Below are 23612 nucleotides of genomic sequence, written 5' to 3' on the forward strand. Positions count from 1 at the left end.
TGCAGTGTGTGGACATGGCAAAATCACATCCATTCAATGAAAGAATGACGTAAAAATTTACAAAAACATATTTCAAAACACTGATAATTCTACCTGCATGTGCGTAGAGGTTTAACCAATATCAAAACATCAGAGTTTCTTTATTGCACATTATGTCCATATAATACTGTTCAATCATGGGACATCAAAGGCACTTTTTAGTGATAATGACCAAGCTAGTAAAACTAAAACATGAAGTAGTAATGGGTACTTTTATACTTAAAGGGCACCTATTTTACCCCTTTTCAGCATTTAATATAAGTTTGTGTCTCTAGAATGTGTCTGTGAAGTGTCAGCTAAAAACACCCATCAGTTTATTTGTTATACCTTTTTCTGCTTTACACACTTAGTCTTAGTGGATTAAACAAGTTTTTTTTTAATTGTCTTAAAAATGTTTAGAGTAAAGGTTTTGATTTCCAATTCCAAATACTGAAAAAAAAAAATATATATATATATATATATTTGTGTGTGTGTGTGTGTGAGGTGAGAGAGAGAGGGGGAGAGGGAGAGAAAGTGGAAAACGAGGGATAAATGTAGTCAAGAAGTCATGACTGCAACAGCAAGTGGCAAAAAAGCGAAACAAAAGAAAAGACTTTTATTTTGGCGTGGTGTGACGTCATAAGTCTGCGCCGCTCTTGCGCTGGATTCAGCTGGAGAAAGGTTTGTTTTAAAGCGTTTACACTTATACACGTATATAAAGCGATTGATTAAAGTTTCAGGCTTTTTTCATCCGATGCTAAATTATGCTGTTAATGCATAATGCTGCTGTTGACAACATTATTTTAACGCTTTATACTATGTAGTATTATTTTACTTAGTAATGAGGGCTATTGTTTGAATAAACTAAAGAAACAGAAACAGTGTGTAATAGGTGTTTTAATGAAGGTTTAATTGATTAAAAAGCATAATGTCATTCCATTCTAAATGTACATCACTATATATGAGAAACGTAGTAGTTTTTATTAGCTCATTCTTTCTAGCTCAGACTGAAGTTGGTTTTATATTCACACATTCGTTCATTTATAAGTCTCTATATTGTTTACCGTGTTACTTTGAATATTCAATTTGAATCAGCATGGCAAGAATGACTTCTAAACAACATTGTTTATTGGTTTGTGAACAATGCTGTACTTTGATAGTCATTGGCTGCTAATATGATTTCACTATTTAGAGTTAAAAAATAATACTTTTATGAAATTATATTATTAAGAGAAAAGGTCTGAATGTGCGAATATAAAACCAACTTTACCCCTATGATTAGACATACCTGATTTTTTTTTTGTAACTGTTGAAGCAAGTGTTGAAGAGAAGTTATTTTGTTTCTGTTCATTGTTTTATTTATTTTAAACAGGACATTTTTATTGTTTTGTTCATTTTAAACAGGATAAAGTGTCCAAACACAGAGAAAAACTCCTGCTGAAGCGACTGATCTCCACACTGTTATAAAGATGGCGTTTATTAAAGAGGAGAGTGAAGATGTGAAGATTAAAGAAACATTCACAGTCAAACAGGAAGATCTGCAGGAACAAACAGGTTAATTTTCATTCTCAAAAACCAACTCAGTCATATAGGGTAAAGTTGATTTTATATTCGCTCATGCGTTCATTTAGAAGTCTCTATTTTGTTTACCATGTTACGTTGAATATTCGATTCAACGAATCCGATATTCGGAATTAGCATGCAAGTGTGACTTCTAAATAACATTAACACTGTTTATTTGACTGTGAACAATGCTGTACTTTGATAGTAATTGGCTGCTTATATGATTTTGCTATTTTGAGTTTGCAGATAATACTTTTATTAAGTTATATTATTAAGGCAAAAAGTCTGAATGTGTCAATATAAAACCAACTTTACCTCTATCTCAGTCATTTGATCCTCATTCAGATATATTTTAATAATAAGAACACCAAATTAAATCCATCTTGCAGCCCTTAGTGTGCTGCCTAGTTCTCCTGAATGCACATAAGCACTCATTGAAAGACAGGAATGAGTTTCTTTTGTCACTTATTCTCATGTCTTTTGTCATTATTTTATGTATTATTAGTCTCCCATTTAGTACGCCTCAGAACGCTTATGGGCGCACAAATGAGCGCTAATGCATTTGCTATAAAAACGCCTCAAAACCACTCTTGCGCCAAGCTGATACTAGCAAAGGACTATTGCGCCGCACCTTGCGCTACATTGCGCTGGGTGTATGATAAGGCCCTGAGTCTTCTTTACTTTACTTTACTGTAAACATGACATCGTCTTCATTTTTTGTTATGTGGATGGCTAGTGGCCTAAACGAATCCGGTAGTCCTCGGAGAACCATCGCTATGGTTAGTCCATCACTCATTAATTCTCCAGCATTCCTTAGAGCTGTAATGTTGTTTTCTGCTCGTATCAAATAGTCTGTAACGCTCTTACTGTCACTCGTGCAGCTGAGTCAATGCTGTGTACATGTTTATTATGCGTGGTTTACTTTTGCCTGAATAATGCTCTTTCGGTATTTTTAGGGCTTTTCTCCTGTCATCGGCTGCATCGTGTCTACCAGTCATAGGCTTTTATCATTGATCAGTTCAGCATAACAATCAGTGTTCTTCCGCCTGTCCTCGGCTAGTTGCTCTGCTTCAGCATCAGTAGGCTGATGTAATATAGTTTCTTTTAGCTTCAGAGTGTGTAAATATCCTAGAAATTTTGGCTCCCATAGATCAAATTTTTCTTCTGATCCATCGAACATAAACTGCGGTGCTAGATATCCTCCCGCTCTGCTTACCATCTTTGCTTACTTTGCACCTGAATACAACGTGTTAACTTCGCTTTCTTAAAAACGATCGCTTGTCTCGCTGCCTGGGCCCATAACCTGTTGAGCTTGGAGTGCGTAGCTTAGGCACTAGACAGAACGAATCATTTTATCAGCGTCTTTTATTACTCACTTTCACATGCTCTCTCTGTACAGCATGAACACGAGACGGTAACACTTCTGCTTATCAACAGTATAACGTGGAGACTAGAGCTGCAACAACGAATCGATTAAATCGATAAAAATCGATTACTAAAAGCGTTGGCAACGAATTTCATTATCGATTCGTTTGTTTCAATTATGCAGCATTTTAACTGCCTAATAATTCATTTATGTTTTAGATATGTAAATACACACAAGTACTAGTAAAACAAGACAATTAGTTTGTAAAACACACAAGAAAGTCTAACAATCCATTCAAATATAAATTGCCGATGTGTTTATTCATATCAGATACACATTACACATAGTGAAAGTAACTATAAAGTTGAATCTAGGCTTTTCTAAGTTCACCAAACATTTACTTGCATGTATTTTTGGAGTAACTTATGAATGTACCTGCTGAATCCTGCGTGTTCTGCTTTTATGAATGAGGCAGCGGCCGCAAGTAAACATGGAGACGTCCATCTCATGTTATAAATCACGATTACTTGCACGTTTATGTGAATTGGAATATCAGGTAGTTGATGGCATGATGAGCAAGTGTGTGAATGTTATCTTTTTTGGATCATTAATTTTTCCATCTGTTGTCATGTATAGCTGCACTGCAGAAAACTTTTCTTTCTTAATCATTTTGTCTCGTTTCCAGTTCATATATCTAAAAAAATATTACATCAAGACCAGACAAGAAAAATAGCATGAGAAAACGAAGTGATGCTGTTTGAGATTATATCTTATTAAGATAAATTTTCTCACCCCATTGGCAAATAATTAGCTTGTTTTAAGCAAACTATCATTAAAGTTTGAGGTTAAGTGATTTCTTATGGAATTTCATGTGTCTATTAAGTATCTTCATTTAAAAACATTTACATATTTGGATTGAAAACAGTTTATTATTATTATTATTATTATTATTATAGGCATGAGCTTTTTTGAATAAAGGGTTGGAAAGGGCTTTTTTTTTATCCGATTAATCGAAAAAATAATCAACAGATTAATTGATCATTAAAATAATCATTAGTTGCAGCCCTAGACGTTAAACACGTAAACAACATGATGTCATCACTACAGTACCGTAATACACTGAAACATAATTATGAACCCCTCAGTGATAAATATTAATACAATTAGCAAGAGTGCCAGTTAGGGATGTAACTGTATCAGAATTTCATGGTACGATAATACCTTGGTATGAATGGCACGGTACGGTATTTATTGAATAATTTACAGGAAAAACAAAACTACTTAAAACTACTAAGACTCGAAAAAAGTACCAAAAGTGTTTATTTACCTTAGCACTGAACATATCAATGACATACAAATTAGCCATCTATCTGTAAGTTTCGAAACAAGAACTTCAATTTTTCAATTTTAATAACAAAAAACTATTAAACCATATTAAAAAAAAATAAAGTTTCAATTTAGTATTGTTGAAAACTCATCACATTCACCATTTAATCACTCACTCACTTAGATAGAGATGGGTTTTTTAAGAAAAATTATCATATAACTATAATCTGGTAAAAGCTGGGATCTCTGGGCATGTCCCCGGCAACAGAAGAAAAAAAAAAAAACCTCTCATTTGGGACTGAGGTTTCTGGGACAGAGAGATATGATTTAGCCAAGGTTGACAGCAGTGGGTAACGTTGTGCATTGTCTCTCCACCACTTGAGAGGACAAGCCATGAGTGAGATAGAGGTCTCTTTATGGTACAAGTCAATGTCTGCATCAATCTAACAAGTGTGCTGTGTTCTGCAGTCACCATGACTGTCTTTAGTCGTATTCCCCGACTTATATTTTACCATAGTCTGGCAGTGCCTGCATACTGTTTTTTTCTTTGTCTGTCACCTTTTCTCCTTTATCGTATCTTTTTAGAAAGAAACCGAATTTTTTCCACACATCCGATTTAAAACCCGCTTTAGGTTCGATCATTTCCAGCTCTTTTTCTTCCCCTCTACTAGCAACACACTCCATTTCCGCATTACTGGATCTGTAGTAACAACAGACCGGAAAGAATGATGGCCACGCCTAGGCTGATGGGAATTGTAGTTCCCGCTACCTCCCATTCGCTTCATTTGCCTAAGCAAACTTTTTTCAGAAATATAGTTTTATTGAGTCATGCACCTACGGTAACATTGAAAACAATTACTATTGCGGTATGACGGTATTTACAATATTGTTACATCCCTAGTGCCAGTACTTTAATATAAATAATACGCAGTTATCACAGGTAATAGACACAGTGGAGAAAACTCGCACTAAAGGCACGATTGTGTCCGGATCCAATATTATCGCTTAAACAGACAAGAGGAGAGGAAAGCCAGCGCAGCAGGTCAAATGTACAAAGTGAGAGAGAGGCAGAGATGTAGTTTTACAGCATTTCTCTGTATAGTGAATTAGTGGCTCGTGTGCTGTGCAGCTTTCACTCGCCCTTGCCTCTGTCCTAGTATTGCGACATCGTGCATAGGAGATGAATGACGTTAGTATGTAATAACCGGTTATGATCTATTACTGAACCAATATCGATCATTTTCACACCGCTAGTAAAGAGTAACGATGCAGCACATAAAAAGTTTATCAGAGTAAAAGTATTAAACTTATCGAAAATATGTACTTAAGTAAAAGTGTAAGTAGGAGAAAAATACAATACTCCAGTAAAGTACAGATACTGCCTTTTAGTACTTAAGTACAGTAGTGAAGTAGTTCTACTTCTTTACTATACATCTTTAGAAAGGTGCACATTTCAGCCTTTATGCAGATGTTGTACAGATATGTCTCATGTCTGAGAGGTAAATATTCAGCTGTTACCTCAGAACTTTTTTTTTTCTGATGCGTTTACCAGTCAGGCACAGAATGAACAAGTATTCCCTGTCATTTTGTTGTAATTATAAATATATACAAATAAAAATAGGCCATTAACAGTGTAACTACCCGCTGGTTATTAAACAGTCCACACTTCCAAATACTGATGTCCACCATGCGTTTCATTTAATGAACACCGTGAAGACTAAAAGATAAACAAATAAACAAACCAAATGTTTCACACAAACACAAAATCAAAAGGACATCAAAATAAACAAATAATATATAAAACAATGTTTAGTTTACCGTGTTGGCCTGATAACCAGCTGTAAAATAAGCAGGTGCATTAAACAGGTGCTTGCATTGAGATCTCACTATCCTGAGTGACCATACAAACTCTCGCAGGTTAAATCAATCAATGAGAATCATGTGACTTTCCACTCAAGCCAACCGGCAACAAAGAAATTAGTAACAAACATATACCAATACACATTCAAATAATGAAATTCAAAACCATAAACAAAATTACAAGCTGACCAATCAGCGTCAGCTACAAACAGCTTGCAAATCTGTGTCTTATTAATATGACCAAAAATACTTTTATGAGAAACTTGGAAAACTGGACTGACACGGTTTCAATTTACTATAACTTCTATGTTAAGTGTCTTTTACACAATTTACATTGTAAAAGCACTAGATAAATGAAGATGATTGGAATCTGCTTAAATGTGTACACGTTAATAGACCAAACAAACTATGATCTGATTTATTTTACATTTAATGTGCATCAAAGTTACAGTGTGTGTGTGTTTTGATGAGAGTTTTTAAGACTTAATGAAAACTAATGTTTATTCATTTCAGACCTAATTGGAGACAAGGAGGGGAGTAAAGAGGAGGAACATCATGTTAAAATTGAGGACAAAACTCATTTACAGACTGATGGTATATTGAAAAGGAGAGACGAGAATCGTTTCACTTGCACTCCGTGTGGAAAGATTTTGGGAAGCAAAAGCAAACTTAAGATTCACATGAGCATCCACACAGGAGAGAAACCATTTACATGCACTCAGTGTGGGAAGAGTTTCAGCAAATCATCATCCCTTAATCAACACATGAGGATCCACACTGGAGAGAAACCATTCACATGCACTCTGTGTGGGAAGAGTTTTAGCTTATCATCATCCCTTAATCTACACATGAGGATCCACACTGGAGAGAAACCATTTACATGCACTCGGTGTGGGAAGAGTTTCAACTGCTCATCAAACCTTAGTAAACACATGATGATCCACACTGGAGAAAAACCATTCACGTGCACTCAGTGTGAGAAGAGTTTTAGGATATCATCATCCCTTAATCTACACATGAGGATCCACACTGGAGAGAAACCATTCACATGCACTCAGTGTGGGAAGAGTTTCAGCCAATCATCATCTCTTAATAAGCACATGAGGATCCACACTGGAGAGAAACCATTCACATGCACTCAGTGTGCGAAGAGTTTCAACCGATCAGAACACCTTAATCTACACATGAGGATCCATACCGGAGAGAAATCATTCACTTGCACTGAGTGTGAGAAGAGTTTTACCTGCTCATCAAACCTTAATCTACACATGAGGAAACACACTGGAGAGAAACCATACGCATGCACTCAGTGTGGGAAGATTTTCAGCCAATCATCATGCCTTAATCTACACATGGTAAGCCACAACGGAGAGAAACCATGACCTACGAAACTCTGACGGACTCTGACCTGCGAAATCGCATCACTTGACTGTGTGAGACCAATCGAAGATCAAAACATGACCTCTCTGGACTGAAATTTAAAAAAATGTACCAATCGCTCACTTTTTAAAATGTCTAATCATCTTGTTTGTTCCCGCTCCTTTTCGCAACGCCGTACAACAGAATTTTGCATGCTCAAACTCTATTGTGACCGCAGCTTCGGTGTGGGATGAGTTTCAGCACATCCTCAGACCTTAATAAACGCATGAAGACCCACACTGGGAAGAAACCATTGACATTCACTCAGTGTAAGAAGAGTTTTAACCGATCAGCAAACCTTAATGAACACATGAAGATCCACACTGGTGTGAAAGAGTATATGTGTTTTGAGTGTGAGAAGACTTTTATTACAAAATTGAAACTGCACCAGATGTTTTACACTTGAGAGACCGTACAAGTGTTCACACTGTGACAAGAGGTTTAATCAGTGAACACATCTGAATCACACAAAAGAGGATTCACACTGGAGAGAAACTGTACATCTGAAATCTGATGTGTCTACAGAATTGGACAAAAAGTTGCAGACATTACATGAATGCAGCAAAACATTTTCTCGTGTAGGGATGTCCCGATACAAAATTTTAACTTCCGATACGATACCGATATTGCAGCCTTCAGTACGAACCGATACCGATATATATCCGATATCAGCAAAAATCATGAATACTTTACTTTTTTAATTTTATAAAATATCTTAATTGAATAAACAAAAATAAATTTTTAAAGTGCAAAATGCTAATTAAAGGTCATTTCAGTTATAAATTTTTTTTTATCATCAGCAAATCGTAGAAACAGCTGAGAGCAGGAACATATGAAAAAAAATATTGTTAATTGAACAACTGCTAAAGGTTCAGTGTCCAAAGTTTCGATTTCAAACACAGCTTTTTGGTGAATTTTTGTTCCAGTTGAGCTGCAAAATATCTTTCAAGCTGGGCTCCAGAAATAAGTTATTGTTAATTAATAAAAATGTGCAGTATGGTTAGTACAAACATTTTCATGACCAGATCTATTTAATCTTTGTTTGTATCATAAGAACATTATGGCTGTATCAATGTTCCCAAACATTATTAATTTTATAATAATATATATTGCACATATTATCTTTAACATAACTATACTTGCAGAAGCTGGATTGAAACACACCTTTTCTCCACAGCACATACAATAATATGACTTTTAAGAATAATTTTATTTATGAAAATTCATTATATTTACATAATATATTGCACAGATTCCACCCTACTGTCCACATCGAAAAAAATTGACAATGTAAAGACAGACAGAACTGCGAACTGATGTGCAAAGCTGACACTGTTTATCAGAGCACTTTATCTTTCTGGGCTTTTTAACGAAGAGTTAAACATGAGAATGTCTCTAATTAAATTTTCCTTCTGCCCCAAAAGTAATATCATTCTTTCTTTTAAACTGTAATGGCCATCAGCAACAGAATGATTTCTTATTCCTATTTAACAGACGATGAAAACAACAAAAATGTTTAGCATTTTACATGACACGTTTCCTTTTAGAGTGTTCAAGTAAAAAAATAAAATAAAGAATAATAAATCCACTATTTCACTCCTACTATCCATGTGCACCACTGACAGGTCAAATCTGCTCCCTCTCTAGTCTTGGTGCTGCTGAGAGATTGAGATTCACCGGCCACTGTTTGCTTGTAATAATGTAGAAACGCAGCTAAAGAAAGCAGAATCCGGGACATGATAGGCGATTTAGAAATCCTGGCTGAATGCATTTTTAAGGCGCAAATAGAGGACGTGTCCGGGAAAAAGACAATGTATTTTCACCCTAAATAATGAGCTGGATCAGTCTATTTAGTAAAAGGCTTTTTTTTCTGCGTGTACTCTTCTCAAAGTTAAAGTCAGAGCAGGTGTCCAGCGTGTCTCTGTGGGTCTGCAGCAGCAGAGCCCGCGAGTCTGTGGCATAAACTTTTCTCACGCACACAGAACCGGGCCGCTGAGGTAGTCTTATGTGTGGGAAGCGCTGGTGTTGAATTAGGTACATTGGATGCACCAAGACATGCCATGACGGAATTAAGGCTCGCACGATGTGTGCTACGTCGCAATTCGGTCCCTTGTGTTGCTTAGCAGCATATACAAAACAATGTAAAGATCGCTTGGCGTGAAGTAAATAAACCAGTAACGTTAGACATGTATGGAACCAGATTAGTCTCCAAAGAAATTCACGCAAAAGACACGATGTACACATGTGTAGCCAAATTCACGTGCATAAAACCAAATTCACGTGCGTAAAATATTTATTTATATTCACAAAAAAATTTTACGGGCACAAAATAAAAATACATTTTCATAAAATACGTTTCACAAATGCAAAACACCATTTGCAAATGTATAAGACAAAAAGTTTTGAATGTTTAAAACTTGCGAGTTCATCCTGGATGAGAATGTGCAAATCCTCTTTCACGTACAACTCCCCCTGGATACGTGTGTGTGCATTTTTGAGACTTTCCTGCCAGAGTCAGGGTAACTCGTACCTTTCAGCCAATCAGATGAGAGCTGTATTCAATGAAACCAACTCTGCGCTTCATTTGTGCAGACTGTTTCTCTCCAGCATTGCGAACGGAGAAAGCAGCAGTCGCACTTTTTTTCATTTATTTATTTGTTTCACCATATCCTCACTCTTTTTGGTTATCATAAGTATCATTCCGGCCATATCAGTATTACAGAGCCATTGTGGTCCAGTGGTCAGCACGTTGTGTTACCATGTCCTTGGACCCGTGTTCGAACCTCACAGAAGTTGGTACTTTTTTCCTTCAATTTTATTGTTAAAGAGCCCATATTATGGGTTTTTGAAAATTCCCCTCCATGTAGTGTGTAACACAGCTCTAAGTGAAGTGAAGTATCCAGCTAAGGCTTAAATCTGTAAGAGTACAGTGTTTAAAACGGTTGATTCATCTATAAAAGAGTCGACTCGTAGTGCTTCAAACGAGTCGCCTTGATACCGACTCATTAGGTGTTTCGCCATGACGTACGAACGAAACCAAGTTATTCACGTGCACGCGCAAACCCGGGAGATTTCAAACCTGAGGCCCCGCCCTCTGACGCAGAAACCCAGACACACACGCACACCCACAAACACACGCACACCCACAAACACACGCACACAAACATGCCGGTCGATTGAAGTCACACTGCAGATGGATATATTGAGTCTCTACCCAAAGATGAAACCTCAGCATTATAACCAAGCAGTTGGAAACTTCTGGAAGCTACATGCTACAAAGAATACTTCATCTGAGTTTGTTAAAGGAAGGATCAGTAAAGAGTAACTGATGGACGTCAGGATGGGTTTCTTCCATTTCTCAAGTGTAAGTACGTGCGGTTAAAGTTGTTGCCTCGTTGACTCTAGCTTGCAAATGTATTTAGTTGTGATTTGTTACTTGTAACCGCGTGTACTGTATCAGGTTAACTGGATATTTTATCTTATCGCAAGCAAAGTCACGTTAAAAACGCGACGCGTGCTGTTTGTTTATGGAGCTCCGTGCTAGAGTTCTGCTCCCGCGATTTATTCGGAAATTTATTCCCGCGCCGCAGAAATCTGGCGCGGGGACAGCCGCGGGAATAAATTTCCGAATAAATCGCGGGAGCGGTCGGTAACGGGTTTAATTTGGGACAGGAGCGGGCAGTCTAGCAATATCACGGATATTGCTATGCGAATTAGAAAGAGAGAGTCTGCGTGGTGCTTGTGTGTGTGTTAGTGCGCACGCGCGCGTATGAGAGAGCGAGAGAGAGAGAGAGAGCGAACGAACGAACGAACGAGCTTTGTGCTGTGTGTGTGTATTTATACAGACAGCTTGGCTGTCTGGACTGTATACTGGGTGATTTTTGGTTGTGTTCTCCGCTCTAGCGGGACCGGGCGCAGCGGGCAGAAAACGGAGCGGTTTCTCAGGCTAAAACCTGGCGGGTGCGGGCGGAAGCGGGAGCGTTGTCATCCGGAGGTGTGTGTGTGTTTTTGTGTGTGTGTGGTATGGCGAGTACACGACTGTCTTCTTCGTTTGGTTATCCGTGGCACTATCCACTCGCCATAGTGTGGCAGCTAAAATTCATGTCTACACTATCGAGCGTGTATGAACTGTGATTACTTTTTAAATTGCTGATTAGCTATTGGCCATTTCCCTCTCTGACTGAAGGCAGTCGACCAATCGCGACAGACTGTCATCGGTCCAATCAGCGCAGATTAGCTCCGCGCTAAGGAGGGGTTTGGGAACAAATGAATCACTGGACGATTCATACAGGAGTCGCTGGGATAATTAGGTAAAAATAAATGCAGATTATAAGACCATGAAAGTGTTTTTTGACCTTGCATGCATATTAGACTGTTGTTGGAGACCCTTACAACCAGGATATGACCCTATTTCATGTATAATATGGGCTCTTTAATACATATAAAACTGTAAGGTTGTTGAACATTTGAAGTTCTAAAGCAGCTGTTTTCTTGAAAAAGACGTAATAGTTTCATCAGAAACTGAATGAAACTGAAAAAAAAGATATTTACTCAGGTGAGGATCTTTATTTTTTTTCTGTTTCATTCAGTTTCTAATGACACTATCACGTCTTTTTCAAGAAAATAGCTGCTTTAGAACTTCAAATGTTCAACAACCTTACAGTTTTATATGTCTTAACAATAAAAATGAAAAAAACACAGGAACACAGGTCTAAGAGCATGGTAACCCAATGTGCTGACCACTGGACCACAAAGGCGCTGCAATAAGAAAAGCGGAGCTGCGTCAAAATAATGGATAAAAAGAGTGAGGATATGGTCAAATAAATAAATGAATGAAAAAAAGTGCGACTGCTGCTTTCTCCGTTCGCCATGCTGGAGAGGAACAGTCTGCGCAAAAGAAGCGCAGAGTTGGTTTCATTGAATACAGCTCTCATCTGATTGGCTGAAAGGTACGAGTTGCCCTGACTCTGGCAGGAAAGTCTCAAAAATACACACACACACGTATCCAGGGGGAGTCATACGTGAAAGAGGATTTGCACATTCTCATCCAGGATGAACTTGCAAGTTTTAAACATTTAAAACTTTTTGTACACTTTTACATTTGCAAATGGTGTTTTGCATTTGTGAAACGTATTTTATAAAAAATGTAATTTTATTTTGTGCTCGTAAAATTTTTTTGTGAATATAAATATTTTATGCACATGAATTTAGTTTTATGCACGTGAATTTGGCTACACGTGTACATCGTGTCTTTTGCGTGAATTTCTTTTGAGACTAATCTGGTTCCATAGACATGTGTTGTTGTTGATAGCGTCAGCGTGTGCTACCATCACAATAGATTTCTATTGACTTTGCTATCAAGCAGTATTGTGATCACGTGGGCTTTGCATGCTGGCTCTGGATGTTGCTAGATAAAATAGCTGTAACGGAGTTTAGAGTGTATCGGACTGCTTTTATCTGAGATTTTTAACACAGTCCGATATAGTTTTTTGGACTGATATCGGACGAATTTCCAGATCGGGACATCTCTAATTGTGACCACAATTTTTGCTTGCATATTTTTCTGTAGTATTCAAAAGCAACTCTTATTATAAAGCACATGTTCATATATAATGAAAAGTTAAGATGTCTAAATGAGTTCAGAGCAGGTCTAACATGATTGGGTAGTTTGGCCATGTGACCATAAACATTTATTTCTTAGTACTGCCATCTGAATAGAAGGATAATGTCAGCTCAGAAATGACAGGTACATTTTCTAAGATAATTTTTAAATAGGCAATACATATTTTGCATGCATCATCATGAAAGGGTTATCTTTTCATACATATTAAAATTATATTATTATTATTTTTTTTTTTCTGTGGTCAAACTGCTGATAATTAAAAACCGTGGTGTAACACAGGGAATCTATGCCCCCCATAGGTCATTCCATATTTCATAATTTTTTTTTTAAATATATTGTGTGTAAATATATATATGTGTGTGTGTGTGTGTGTATGTATGTATATATATATATATATATATATATATATATATATATATATATATATATACATGTGTGTGTGTGTATATATTTATGACTATTACTAACCAGTATTATTAAGTGGGCAAATAAAAACTGAAAGAGGAAATTTTTTTAGCCTAATATGAGTTTATGAATCTTAAAGCCACACTTTAAAAAAAACTCTTTACCACCGACTTTTTCAAAAATAAGATTTGGGATTATATACTACATCTAATTTTTATGTTTTTATTAATTAATTAATTTTTATTAAATTGTCTAAAAAATATGCAAACCAAGTAGGCTTTACATGCATAAACATGCAAGATGTAATACAATTACAACAATAGGCAGACACAAATATAGGGAAAAAAAACGCGTATAGTAATGACACTTGTATTTACCGTAAAAAAGTAAATAAATAAAAATTAAATTAATAAAAAAAACATAAATAAATAAATAAATAAAAAAGTTTATGCAAGATAAACATTTAAAGGGTTGTGAAGGGGCTAAAGGGTACATAATTTGCTGAAAAAAAGTAGCTGCTTTATATATATACATACACACATACACACACACAGTACTGTGCCCTGGTCAGTTGGCATTTCTGTGTGGAGTTTGCATGTTCTATCAGTGTTCGCGTAGGTTTCCTCTGGGTTCTCCGGTTTTCCCCACAATCGAAAAAACATGCGGTACAGGTGAATTGGGTAAGCTAAATTGTCTACTATATGAAAGAAAAAGAGAAAGGGGGGGTTTTAATAGGTTTAGATCTGGAGAAGGCTTTTGACAGGGTAGAGCATGATTTTTTATTTGCAATTCTTAAGGAGTTTGGATTTGGGGAAAATTTTAGAAAATGGATTAAAAAATTTTATACAGATATTTTAACTTGTATTAAATGTAATTTTTTTTAAACAGAATGTCTTCAACCAACTAGATCAATAAGGCAAGGATGTCCATTGTCTGCTTTATTATACACACTGGTAGCTGAGCCACTGGGATTGGCAATAAAATCAGATAGAAGCATTAAAGGGATACAAATAGAAAACAATGACAACAGAGAAGCTGTGTATCAATACGCTGATGATACTACATCGTTGGGGATTTTAGAGTGATATTGTAAAGCATCAGGAGCTAAGGTTAATGTTGGAAAAAGTTTGAGCATGAGGGTGGGAAGAGTAAAAGAAATAACACAACATATACCCTTTAAAGAAGAAAAGGAACACAAACATTTTGGGAATTTGGGTGGGGATGGATTCTAATAAAGCAGATATTTTAAATTGGGAGAGAGTTTTAAATGGAATTGAGAAAAGACAGAGATTTTGGAAAGCTAGAATTTGACGATAAAAGGGAAAGTATTCATCTTAAATGCTTTAATGTTGTCAAAGGTCTGGCATGTGTTAGGTGTAACTGCGTTGCCTGAAGTATACTATAAAAAAATTGATGTAGTTTTTGTGGGGAAATAGAAGAGCCAAGATTGCTTATTATACTTTGATTGGGGAGGTAAAAGAAGGGGGTCTGGGACTTTTGGATAGTTTTTTAAAAATGAAAGCATTAACAATTAAGATTATTCAAAGGTTTTTGGAAGGGAAAATGGGTGTGATTTGGAAAAGTGTGTTGGATTATTATTTGAAGAAATGTGGACATTTTAATATGGGATGTAATGTTTTATGGATGAAGATGAAGAAACGGATGATAGCAGGTCTGCCAAAATTTTATGTTGAGGTCTTAGAATCATGAGGGGGATTTTTAAAAAATTTGTTGATTATACCAAAAGCAAGGGCACAGATTCTAGAACAACCACTTTTACTGAATTCAACAATTTTAAGTGAAGGAAATGTTTTATATTTTAAGGAATGGTGGGACGGAGGATTAAGACAAGTTAAAGATGTATTATACGAAGTAATAAAAGGATTTGTACCATTAAAAGTAATTGTGGAGGATGGGTATAAAAGAGTTGTTAAAGCAAAATTACAAAGACAATGTCATGAGTTGAAAAAAGCAATACCAAATAACTGCATTGAAATAATTGAAAAAAAAAAAAAGTTGGGCGATGAAGATGAATTACCAGAGACCTATTTTAAGAAGAAAAATGGAGAGATCAATGAGCTTATGTACAGTTAAGAGTTTTTACGCTAATTTTAGATAAAAGGCTTTTGTAAGACCTATAGCACTCAACTAATTAACAAAATTTTAATTATTTATTGAGACATATTCGCATATTAATATAAATGAGTAAATAAATAAAATGAATAGTATAAATGAATAAAATGGGTATTAAACAAGATATAATGACCCAAAGGTTGGTTATTCGAGCCCACCCACTGACGAATTACACATTTTGCTGCCTTGCAACTGCTAACATGTGCACTGGGCATATATCCTGGGCCACATTCTGTCCAGCGTTACAAGATGAAATCAGGATTTAGTAGAACATTGTCACGGGTCGGGAAGGTATTACTGTAAACAGTGTCTAGCTCTTGAAACAGCTCGGCTAGCACAGTCGGTAGAGTATGAGACTCTCAATCTCAGGGTTGTGGGTTAGAGCCCCAAGTTGGGCGTTTCTGTTACTTTTCTCTCTCTCTCTCAGCAAACTTACATTAGGGTTCATATAGCAGACCTTTTGAGACAAAGTTCCCCGTTTTTACCACTGTAGGTGACCTTTCACTAAGTCGCTGTGGCTCAATCCATTAGTGCGTTCGGCTGTTAACTGAAAGGTTGGTGGTTCAAGCCCACCCAGGTTCGAATTAGGCATTTTGCTGCCTTGCAACTGCTAACACGTGCACTGGACATAGATCCTGGGCCACATTCTGTCCAGCGTTACAAGATGAAATCAGGATTTAGCAGAAGATTGTCATGGGTAGGGAAGGTATTACTGTAAATGGTGTCTAGCTCTTGAAAAGGCTTCTCGTCAGTTCGGCTAGCTCAGTCGGTAGGGCATGAGACTCTTAATCTCAGGGTTGTGGGTTAGAGCCCCACGTTGGACGTTTCTGTTACCTCTCTGTCTCTCTCTCAGCAAACTTACATTAGGGTTCATATAGCAGACCTTTTGAGACAAAGTTCCGCGTTTCTACCACTGTAGGTGACCTTTCACTAAGTCTCTGTGGCGCAATCGGTTAGCGCGTTTGGCTGTTAACTGAAATGTTGGTGGTTCAAGCCCACCCAGGGACAGATCAAGCATTTTGCTGCCTTGTAACTGCTAACACGTGCACTGGACATAGATCCTGGGCCACATTCTGTCCAGCGTTACAAGATGAAATCAGGATTTAGCAGAACATTGTCACGGGTAGGGAAGGTATTACTGTAAAAGGTTTCTGGTTCCTAAAAAAGCTTCTCATCATCCCTGCTAGCTCAGTCGATAGAGCATGAGACTCTTAGTCTCAGCGTCGTGGGTTAGAGCCCCACATTGGGCGTTTCTGTTACTTTTCTCTCTTTCTCTCAGCAAACTATCATTAGGGTTCATATAGCAGACCTTTTGAGACAAAGTTCCGGGTTTCTACCACTGTAGGTCACGTTTCACTAAGTCTCTGTGGCGCAATCGGATAGCGCGTTTCTCTGTTAACTGAAAGGTTGGTGGTTCAAGCCCACCCAGGGACGGATCAAGCATTTTGCTGCCTTGTAACTGCTAACACGTGCACTGGACATAGATCCTGGGCCACATTCTGTCCAGCTTTACAAGATGAAATCAGGATTTAGCCGAACATTGTCACGGGTAGGGAAGGTATTACTGTAAACAGTGTTTAGCTCTTATACATTCATCTCATCAGCCCGGCTTGGTCAGTTGGTAGAGCATGAGACTCTTAATGTCAGGGTCGTGGGTTTGAGCCCCACGTTGGGCGTTTCTGTTACTTTTCTCTCTCTCAGCAAACTTACATTAGGGTTCATATAGCAGACCTTTTGAGACAAAGTTCCGCGTTTCTACCACTGTAGGTGACCTTTTACTAAGTCTCTTTGGCGCAATCGGTTAGCGCGTTTGGCTGTTGACTGAAAGGTTGGTGGTTGAAGCCCACCCAGGTACGAATTAGGCATTTTGCTGCCTTGCAACTGCTAACACATGCACTGGACATAGATCCTGGGCCACATTCTGTCCAGCGTTACAAGACGAAATCAGGATTTAGCAGAAGATTGTCACGGGTAGGGAAGGTATTACTGTAAACGGTTTCTGGTTCCTAAAAGAGCTTCTCATCAGCCCGGCTAGCTCAGTCGGTAGAGCATGAGACTCTTAATCTCAGGGTCGTGGGTTCGAGCCCCACGTTGGGCGTTCCTATTACTTTTCTCTCTCTCTCCCAGCAAACTTACATAAGGGTTCATGTAGCAGACTTTGAGACAAAGTTACGCGTTTCTACCACTGTAGGTGATTTTTCACTAAGTCTCTGTGGCGCAATCGGTTAGCGCGTTCGGCTGTTAACTGAAAGGTTGGTGGTTCAAGCCCACCCAGGGACGAATTAGGCAGTTTGCTGCCTTGCAACTGCTAACACATGCACTGGACATAGATCCTGGGCCACATTCTGTCCAGTGTTACAAGATGAAATCAGGATTTAGCAGAAGATTGTCACGTGTAGGGAAGGTATTACTTGTAACAGTGTCTAGTTCTAGTGGGGAGTCCTCATCTGCCTGAATAGCTCAGTCGGTCGAGCATGATACACTTAATGTCAGGGTCGTGGGTTCGAGCCCCATGTTGGGCGTTTCTGTTACTTTTTTCTCTCTCTCTCAGCAAACTTACATTAGGGTTCATATAGCAGACCTTTTGAGACAAAGTTCCGCGTTTCTACCACTGTAGGTCACCTTTCACTAAGTCTCTGTGGCGCAATCGGTTAGCGCGTTCGGCTGTTAACTGAAAGCTTGGTGGTTGAAGCCCACCCAGGGACAAATTTGGCATTTTGCTGCCTTGCAACTGCTAAACCGTGCACTGGGCATATATCCTGGGCCACATTCTGTCCAGCGTTACAAGACGAAATCAGGATTTAGCAGAACATTGTCACGGGTAGGGAAGGTATTACTGTAAAGAGTGTTTAGCTGTTAAAAGTTCATCTCATCAGCCCGGCTAGCTCAGTCGGTAGAGCATGAGACTCTTAATGTCAGGGTCGTGGGTTCGAGCCCCACGTTGGGTCTTCCTGTTACTTTTCTCTCTCTCTCCCAGCAAACTTACATTAGCGTTCATGTAGCAGACTTTGAGACAAAGTTACGCGTTTCTACCACTGTAGGTGACTTTTCACTAAGTCTCTGTGGTGCAATCGGTTAGCGCGTTAGGCTGTTAACTGAAAGGTTGGTGGTTGAAGCCCACCCAGAGACGAATTAGGCATTTTGCTGCCTTGCAACTGCTAAATCGTGCACTGGGCATATATCCTGGGCCACATTCTGTCCAGCGTTACAAGATGAAATCAGGATTTAGCAGAAGATTGTCACGGGTAGGGAAGGTATTACTGTAAACGGTTTCTGGTTCCTAAAAGAGCTTCTCATCAGCCCGGCTAGCTCAGTCGGTAGAGCATGAGACTCTTAATCTCAGGGTCGTGGGTTCGAGCCCCACGTTGGGCGTTCCTGTTACTTTTCTCTCTCTCTCCCAGCAAACTTACATAAGGTTTAATATAGCAGACTTTGAGACAAAGTTACGCGTTTCTACCACTGTAGGTGACTTTTCACTAAGTCTCTGTGGCGCAATCGGTTAGCGCGTTCGGCTGTTAACTGAAAGGTTGGTGGTTCAAGCCCACCCAGGGACGAATTAGGCATTTTGCTGCCTTGCAACTGCTAACACGTGCACTGGACATAGATCCTGGGCCACATTCTGTCCAGCGTTACAAGATGAAATCAGGATTTAGCAGAATATTGTCACGGGTAGGGAAGGTATTACTGTTAACAGTGTCTAGTTCTAGTGGGGACTTCTCATCCGCCTGGCTAGCTCAGTCGGTAGAGCATGAGACTCTTAATGTCAGGGTTGTGGGTTTGAGCCCCACGTTGGTCGTTTCTGTTACTTTTCTCTCTCTCTCTCAGCAAACTTACATTAGGGTTCATATAGCAGACGTTTTGAGACAAAGTTCCGCGTTTCTACCACTGTAGGTGACTTTTTACTAAGTCTCTTTGGCGCAATCGGTTAGCGCGTTCGGCTGTTGACTGAAAGGTTGGTGGTTGAAGCCCACCCAGGCACGAATTAGGCATTTTGCTGCCTTGCAACTGCTAACACGTGCACTGGACATAGATCCTGGGCCACATTCTGTCCAGCGTTACAAGACGAAATCAGGATTTAGCAGAACATTGTCACGGGTAGGGAAGGTATTACTGTAAACGGTTTCTGGTTCCTAAAAGAGCTTCTCATCAGCCCGGCTAGCTCAGTCGGTAGAGCATGAGACTCTTAATCTCAGGGTCGTGGGTTCGAGCCCCACGTTGGGCGTGCCTATTACTTTTCTCTCTCTCTCCCAGCAAACTTACATAAGGGTTCATGTAGCAGACTTTGAGACAAAGTTACGCGTTTCTACCACTGTAGGTGACTTTTCACTAAGTCTCTGTGGCGCAATCGGTTAGCGCGTTCGGCTGTTAACTGAAAGGTTGGTGGTTCAAGCCCACCCAGGGACGAATTAGGCAGTTTGCTGCCTTGCAACTGCTAACACATGCACTGGACATAGATCCTGGGCCACATTCTGTCCAGCGTTACAAGATGAAATCAGGATTTAGCGGAATATTGTCATGGGTAGGGAAGGTATTACTGTTAACAGTGTCTAGTTCTAGTGGGGAGTCCTCATCTGCCTGGCTAGCTCAGTCGGTCGAGCATGATACACTTAATGTCAGGGTCGTGGGTTCGAGCCCCACGTTGGGCGTTTCTGTTACTTTTCTCTCTCTCTCTCAGCAAACTTACATTAGGGTTCATATAGCAGACCTTTTGAGACAAAGTTCCGCGTTTCTACCACTGTAGGTGACTTTTTACTAAGTCTCTTTGACGCAATCTGTTAGCGCGTTCGGCTGTTGACTGAAAGGTTGGTGGTTGAAGCCCACCCAGGTACGAATTAGGCATTTTGCTGCCTTGCAACTGCTAACAAGTGCACTGGACATAGATCCTGGGCCACATTCTGTCCAGCGTTACAAGACGAAATCAGGATTTAGCAGAATATTGTCACGGGTAGGCAAGGTATTACTGTAAAGAGTGTTTAGCTCTTAAAAGTTCATCTCATCAGCCCGGCTAGCTCAGTCGGTAGAGCATGAGGCTCTTAATGTCAGGGTCGTGGGTTCGAGCCCCACGTTGGGTCTTCCTGTTACTTTTCTCTCTCTCTCCCAGCAAACTTACATTAGCGTTCATGTAGCAGACTTTGAGACAAAGTTACGCGTTTCTACCACTGTAGGTGACTTTTCACTAAGTCTCTGTGGTGCAATCGGTTAGCGCGTTAGGCTGTTAACTGAAAGGTTGGTGGTTGAAGCCCACCCAGAGACGAATTAGGCATTTTGCTGCCTTGCAACTGCTAAACCGTGCACTGGGCATATATCCTGGGCCACATTCTGTCCAGCGTTACAAGATGAAATCAGGATTTAGCAGAAGATTGTCACGGGTAGGGAAGGTATTACTGTAAACGGTTTCTGGTTCCTAAAAGAGCTTCCCATCAGCCTGGCTAGCTCAGTCGGTAGAGCATGAGACTCTTAATCTCAGGGTCGTGGGTTCGAGCCCCACGTTGGGCGTTCCTGTTTCTTTTCTCTCTCTCTCCCAGCAAACTTACATAAGGTTTAATATAGCAGACTTTGAGACAAAGTTACGCGTTTCTACCACTGTAGGTGACTTTTCACTAAGTCTCTGTGGCGCAATCGGTTAGCGCGTTCGGCTGTTAACTAAAAGGTTGGTGGTTCAAGCCCACCCAGGGACGAATTAGGCATTTTGCTGCCTTGCAACTGCTAACACGTGCACTGGACATAGATCCTGGGCCACATTCTGTCCAGCGTTACAAGATGAAATCAGGATTTAGCAGAAGATTGTCACGGGTAGGGAAGGTATTACTGTTAACAGTGTCTAGTTCTAGTGGGGACTTCTCATCCGCCTGGCTAGCTCAGTCGGTAGAGCATGAGACTCTTAATGTCAGGGTTGTGGGTTTGAGCCCCACGTTGGTCGTTTCTGTTACTTTTCTCTCTCAGCAAACTTACATTAGGGTTCATATAGCAGACGTTTTGAGACAAAGTTCCGCGTTTCTACCACTGTAGGTGACTTTTTACTAAGTCTCTTTGGCGCAATCGGTTAGCGCGTTCGGCTGTTGACTGAAAGGTTGGTGGTTGAAGCCCACCCAGGCACGAATTAGGCATTTTGCTGCCTTGCAACTGCTAACACGTGCACTGGACATAGATCCTGGGCCACATTCTGTCCAGCGTTACAAGACGAAATCAGGATTTAGCAGAACATTGTCACGGGTAGGGAAGGTATTACTGTAAAGAGTGTTTAGCTCTTAAAAGTTCATCTCATCAGCCCGGCTAGCTCAGACGGTTGAGCATGAGACTCTTAATGTCAGGGTCGTGGGTTCGAGCCCCACGTTGGGTCTTCCTGTTACTTTTCTCTCTCTCTCCCAGCAAACTTACATTAGCGTTCATGTAGCAGACTTTGAGACAAAGTTACGCGTTTCTACCACTGTAGGTGACTTTTCACTAAGTCTCTGTGGTGCAATCGGTTAGCGCGTTAGGCTGTTAACTGAAAGGTTGGTGGTTGAAGCCCACCCAGAGATGAATTAGGCATTTTGCTGCCTTGCAACTGCTAAACCGTGCACTGGGCATATATCCTGGGCCACATTCTGTCCAGCGTTACAAGACGAAATCAGGATTTAGCAGAAGATTGTCACGGGTAGGGAAGGTATTACTGTAAACGGTTTCTGGTTCCTAAAAGAGCTTCTCATCAGCCCGGCTAGCTCAGTCGGTAGAGCATGAGACTCTTAATCTCAGGGTCGTGGGTTCGAGCCCCACGTTGGGCGTTCCTATTACTTTTCTCTCTCTCTCCCAGCAAACTTACATAAGGGTTCATGTAGCAGACTTTGAGACAAAGTTACGCGTTTCTACCACTGTAGGTGACTTTTCACTAAGTCTCTGTGGCGCAATCGGTTAGCGCGTTCGGCTGTTAACTGAAAGGTTGGTGGTTCAAGCCCACCCAGGGACGAATTAGGCAGTTTGCTGCCTTGCAACTGCTAACACATGCACTGGACATAGATCCTGGGCCACATTCTGTCCAGCGTTACAAGATGAAATCAGGATTTAGCAGAAGATTGTCACGGGTAGGGAAGGTATTACTTGTAACAGTGTCTAGTTCTAGCGGGGAGTCCTCATCTGCCTGAATAGCTCAGTCGGTCGAGCATGATACACTTAATGTCAGGGTCGTGGGTTCGAGCCCCATGTTGGGCGTTTCTGTTACTTTTCTCTCTCTCTCTCAGCAAACTTACATTAGGGTTCATATAGCAGACCTTTTGAGACAAAGTTCCGCGTTTCTACCACTGTAGGTCACCTTTCACTAAGTCTCTGTGGCGCAATCGGTTAGCGCGTTCGGCTGTTAACTGAAAGCTTGGTGGTTGAAGCCCACCCAGGGACAAATTTGGCATTTTGCTGCCTTGCAACTGCTAAACCGTGCACTGGGCATATATCCTGGGCCACATTCTGTCCAGCGTTACAAGACGAAATCAGGATTTAGCAGAACATTGTCACGGGTAGGGAAGGTATTACTGTAAAGAGTGTTTAGCTGTTAAAAGTTCATCTCATCAGCCCGGCTAGCTCAGTCGGTAGAGCATGAGACTCTTAATGTCAGGGTCGTGGGTTCGAGCCCCACGTTGGGTCTTCCTGTTACTTTTCTCTCTCTCTCCCAGCAAACTTACATTAGCGTTCATGTAGCAGACTTTGAGACAAAGTTACGCGTTTCTACCACTGTAGGTGACTTTTCACTAAGTCTCTGTGGTGCAATCGGTTAGTGCGTTAGGCTGTTAACTGAAAGGTTGGTGGTTGAAGCCCACCCAGAGACGAATTAGGCATTTTGCTGCCTTGCAACTGCTAAATCGTGCACTGGGCATATATCCTGGGCCACATTCTGTCCAGCGTTACAAGATGAAATCAGGATTTAGCAGA

At 39.9% G+C, this 23612-nt stretch overlaps 2 protein-coding genes and 9 non-coding genes across 11 annotated transcripts in view; 10 read left to right on the top strand and 1 right to left on the bottom strand.

The window, feature by feature from the left end:
* Positions 1 to 23612, bottom strand: part of LOC137491105 (uncharacterized) — a 698540-nt gene that overhangs the window by 585191 nt on the left and 89737 nt on the right. The gene's annotated exons all lie outside the window — the stretch shown is intronic.
* Positions 660 to 13399, top strand: si:dkey-201g16.1. The gene is made up of 3 exons (XM_087249310.2): positions 660 to 699; positions 1423 to 1572; positions 6647 to 13399. Exons 2-3 carry the CDS (start codon positions 1488 to 1490, stop codon positions 7513 to 7515), a joined length of 954 nt encoding a protein of 317 aa, XP_087105436.1. The 5' UTR covers positions 660 to 699; positions 1423 to 1487; the 3' UTR covers positions 7516 to 13399.
* trnak-cuu (transfer RNA lysine (anticodon CUU)) lies at positions 17739 to 17811 on the top strand. The gene has a single exon. It is a non-coding gene; the product is annotated as a tRNA-Lys (tRNA).
* trnan-guu (transfer RNA asparagine (anticodon GUU)) lies at positions 17920 to 17993 on the top strand. Its single transcript has one exon. It is a non-coding gene; the product is annotated as a tRNA-Asn (tRNA).
* Positions 19013 to 19085, top strand: trnak-cuu (transfer RNA lysine (anticodon CUU)). The gene has a single exon. It is a non-coding gene; the product is annotated as a tRNA-Lys (tRNA).
* On the top strand, positions 19194 to 19267 carry trnan-guu (transfer RNA asparagine (anticodon GUU)). The gene has a single exon. It is a non-coding gene; the product is annotated as a tRNA-Asn (tRNA).
* Positions 19863 to 19935, top strand: trnak-cuu (transfer RNA lysine (anticodon CUU)). Its single transcript has one exon. It is a non-coding gene; the product is annotated as a tRNA-Lys (tRNA).
* On the top strand, positions 20044 to 20117 carry trnan-guu (transfer RNA asparagine (anticodon GUU)). The gene has a single exon. It is a non-coding gene; the product is annotated as a tRNA-Asn (tRNA).
* On the top strand, positions 21137 to 21209 carry trnak-cuu (transfer RNA lysine (anticodon CUU)). Its single transcript has one exon. It is a non-coding gene; the product is annotated as a tRNA-Lys (tRNA).
* trnak-cuu (transfer RNA lysine (anticodon CUU)) lies at positions 22405 to 22477 on the top strand. The gene has a single exon. It is a non-coding gene; the product is annotated as a tRNA-Lys (tRNA).
* On the top strand, positions 22586 to 22659 carry trnan-guu (transfer RNA asparagine (anticodon GUU)). Its single transcript has one exon. It is a non-coding gene; the product is annotated as a tRNA-Asn (tRNA).

This window comes from Danio rerio, chromosome 4 (assembly GCF_052040795.2).
Source record: "Danio rerio strain M-AB ecotype USA chromosome 4, GRCz13ab, whole genome shotgun sequence".
Classification (NCBI taxonomy): Eukaryota; Metazoa; Chordata; class Actinopteri; order Cypriniformes; family Danionidae; genus Danio; species Danio rerio.

What these genes read in the sequence shown, in the direction of transcription:
- si:dkey-201g16.1 (XM_087249310.2), top strand. Translation starts at nt 1,488, where the DNA reads ATGGCGTTTATTAAAGAGGAGAGTGAAGATGTGAAGATTAAAGAAACA. An exon ending in AGATCTGCAGGAACAAACAG is followed by an intron (nt 1,573 to 6,646) that starts GTTAATTTTCAT and finishes TATTCATTTCAG; the next exon opens with ACCTAATTGGAGACAAGGAG.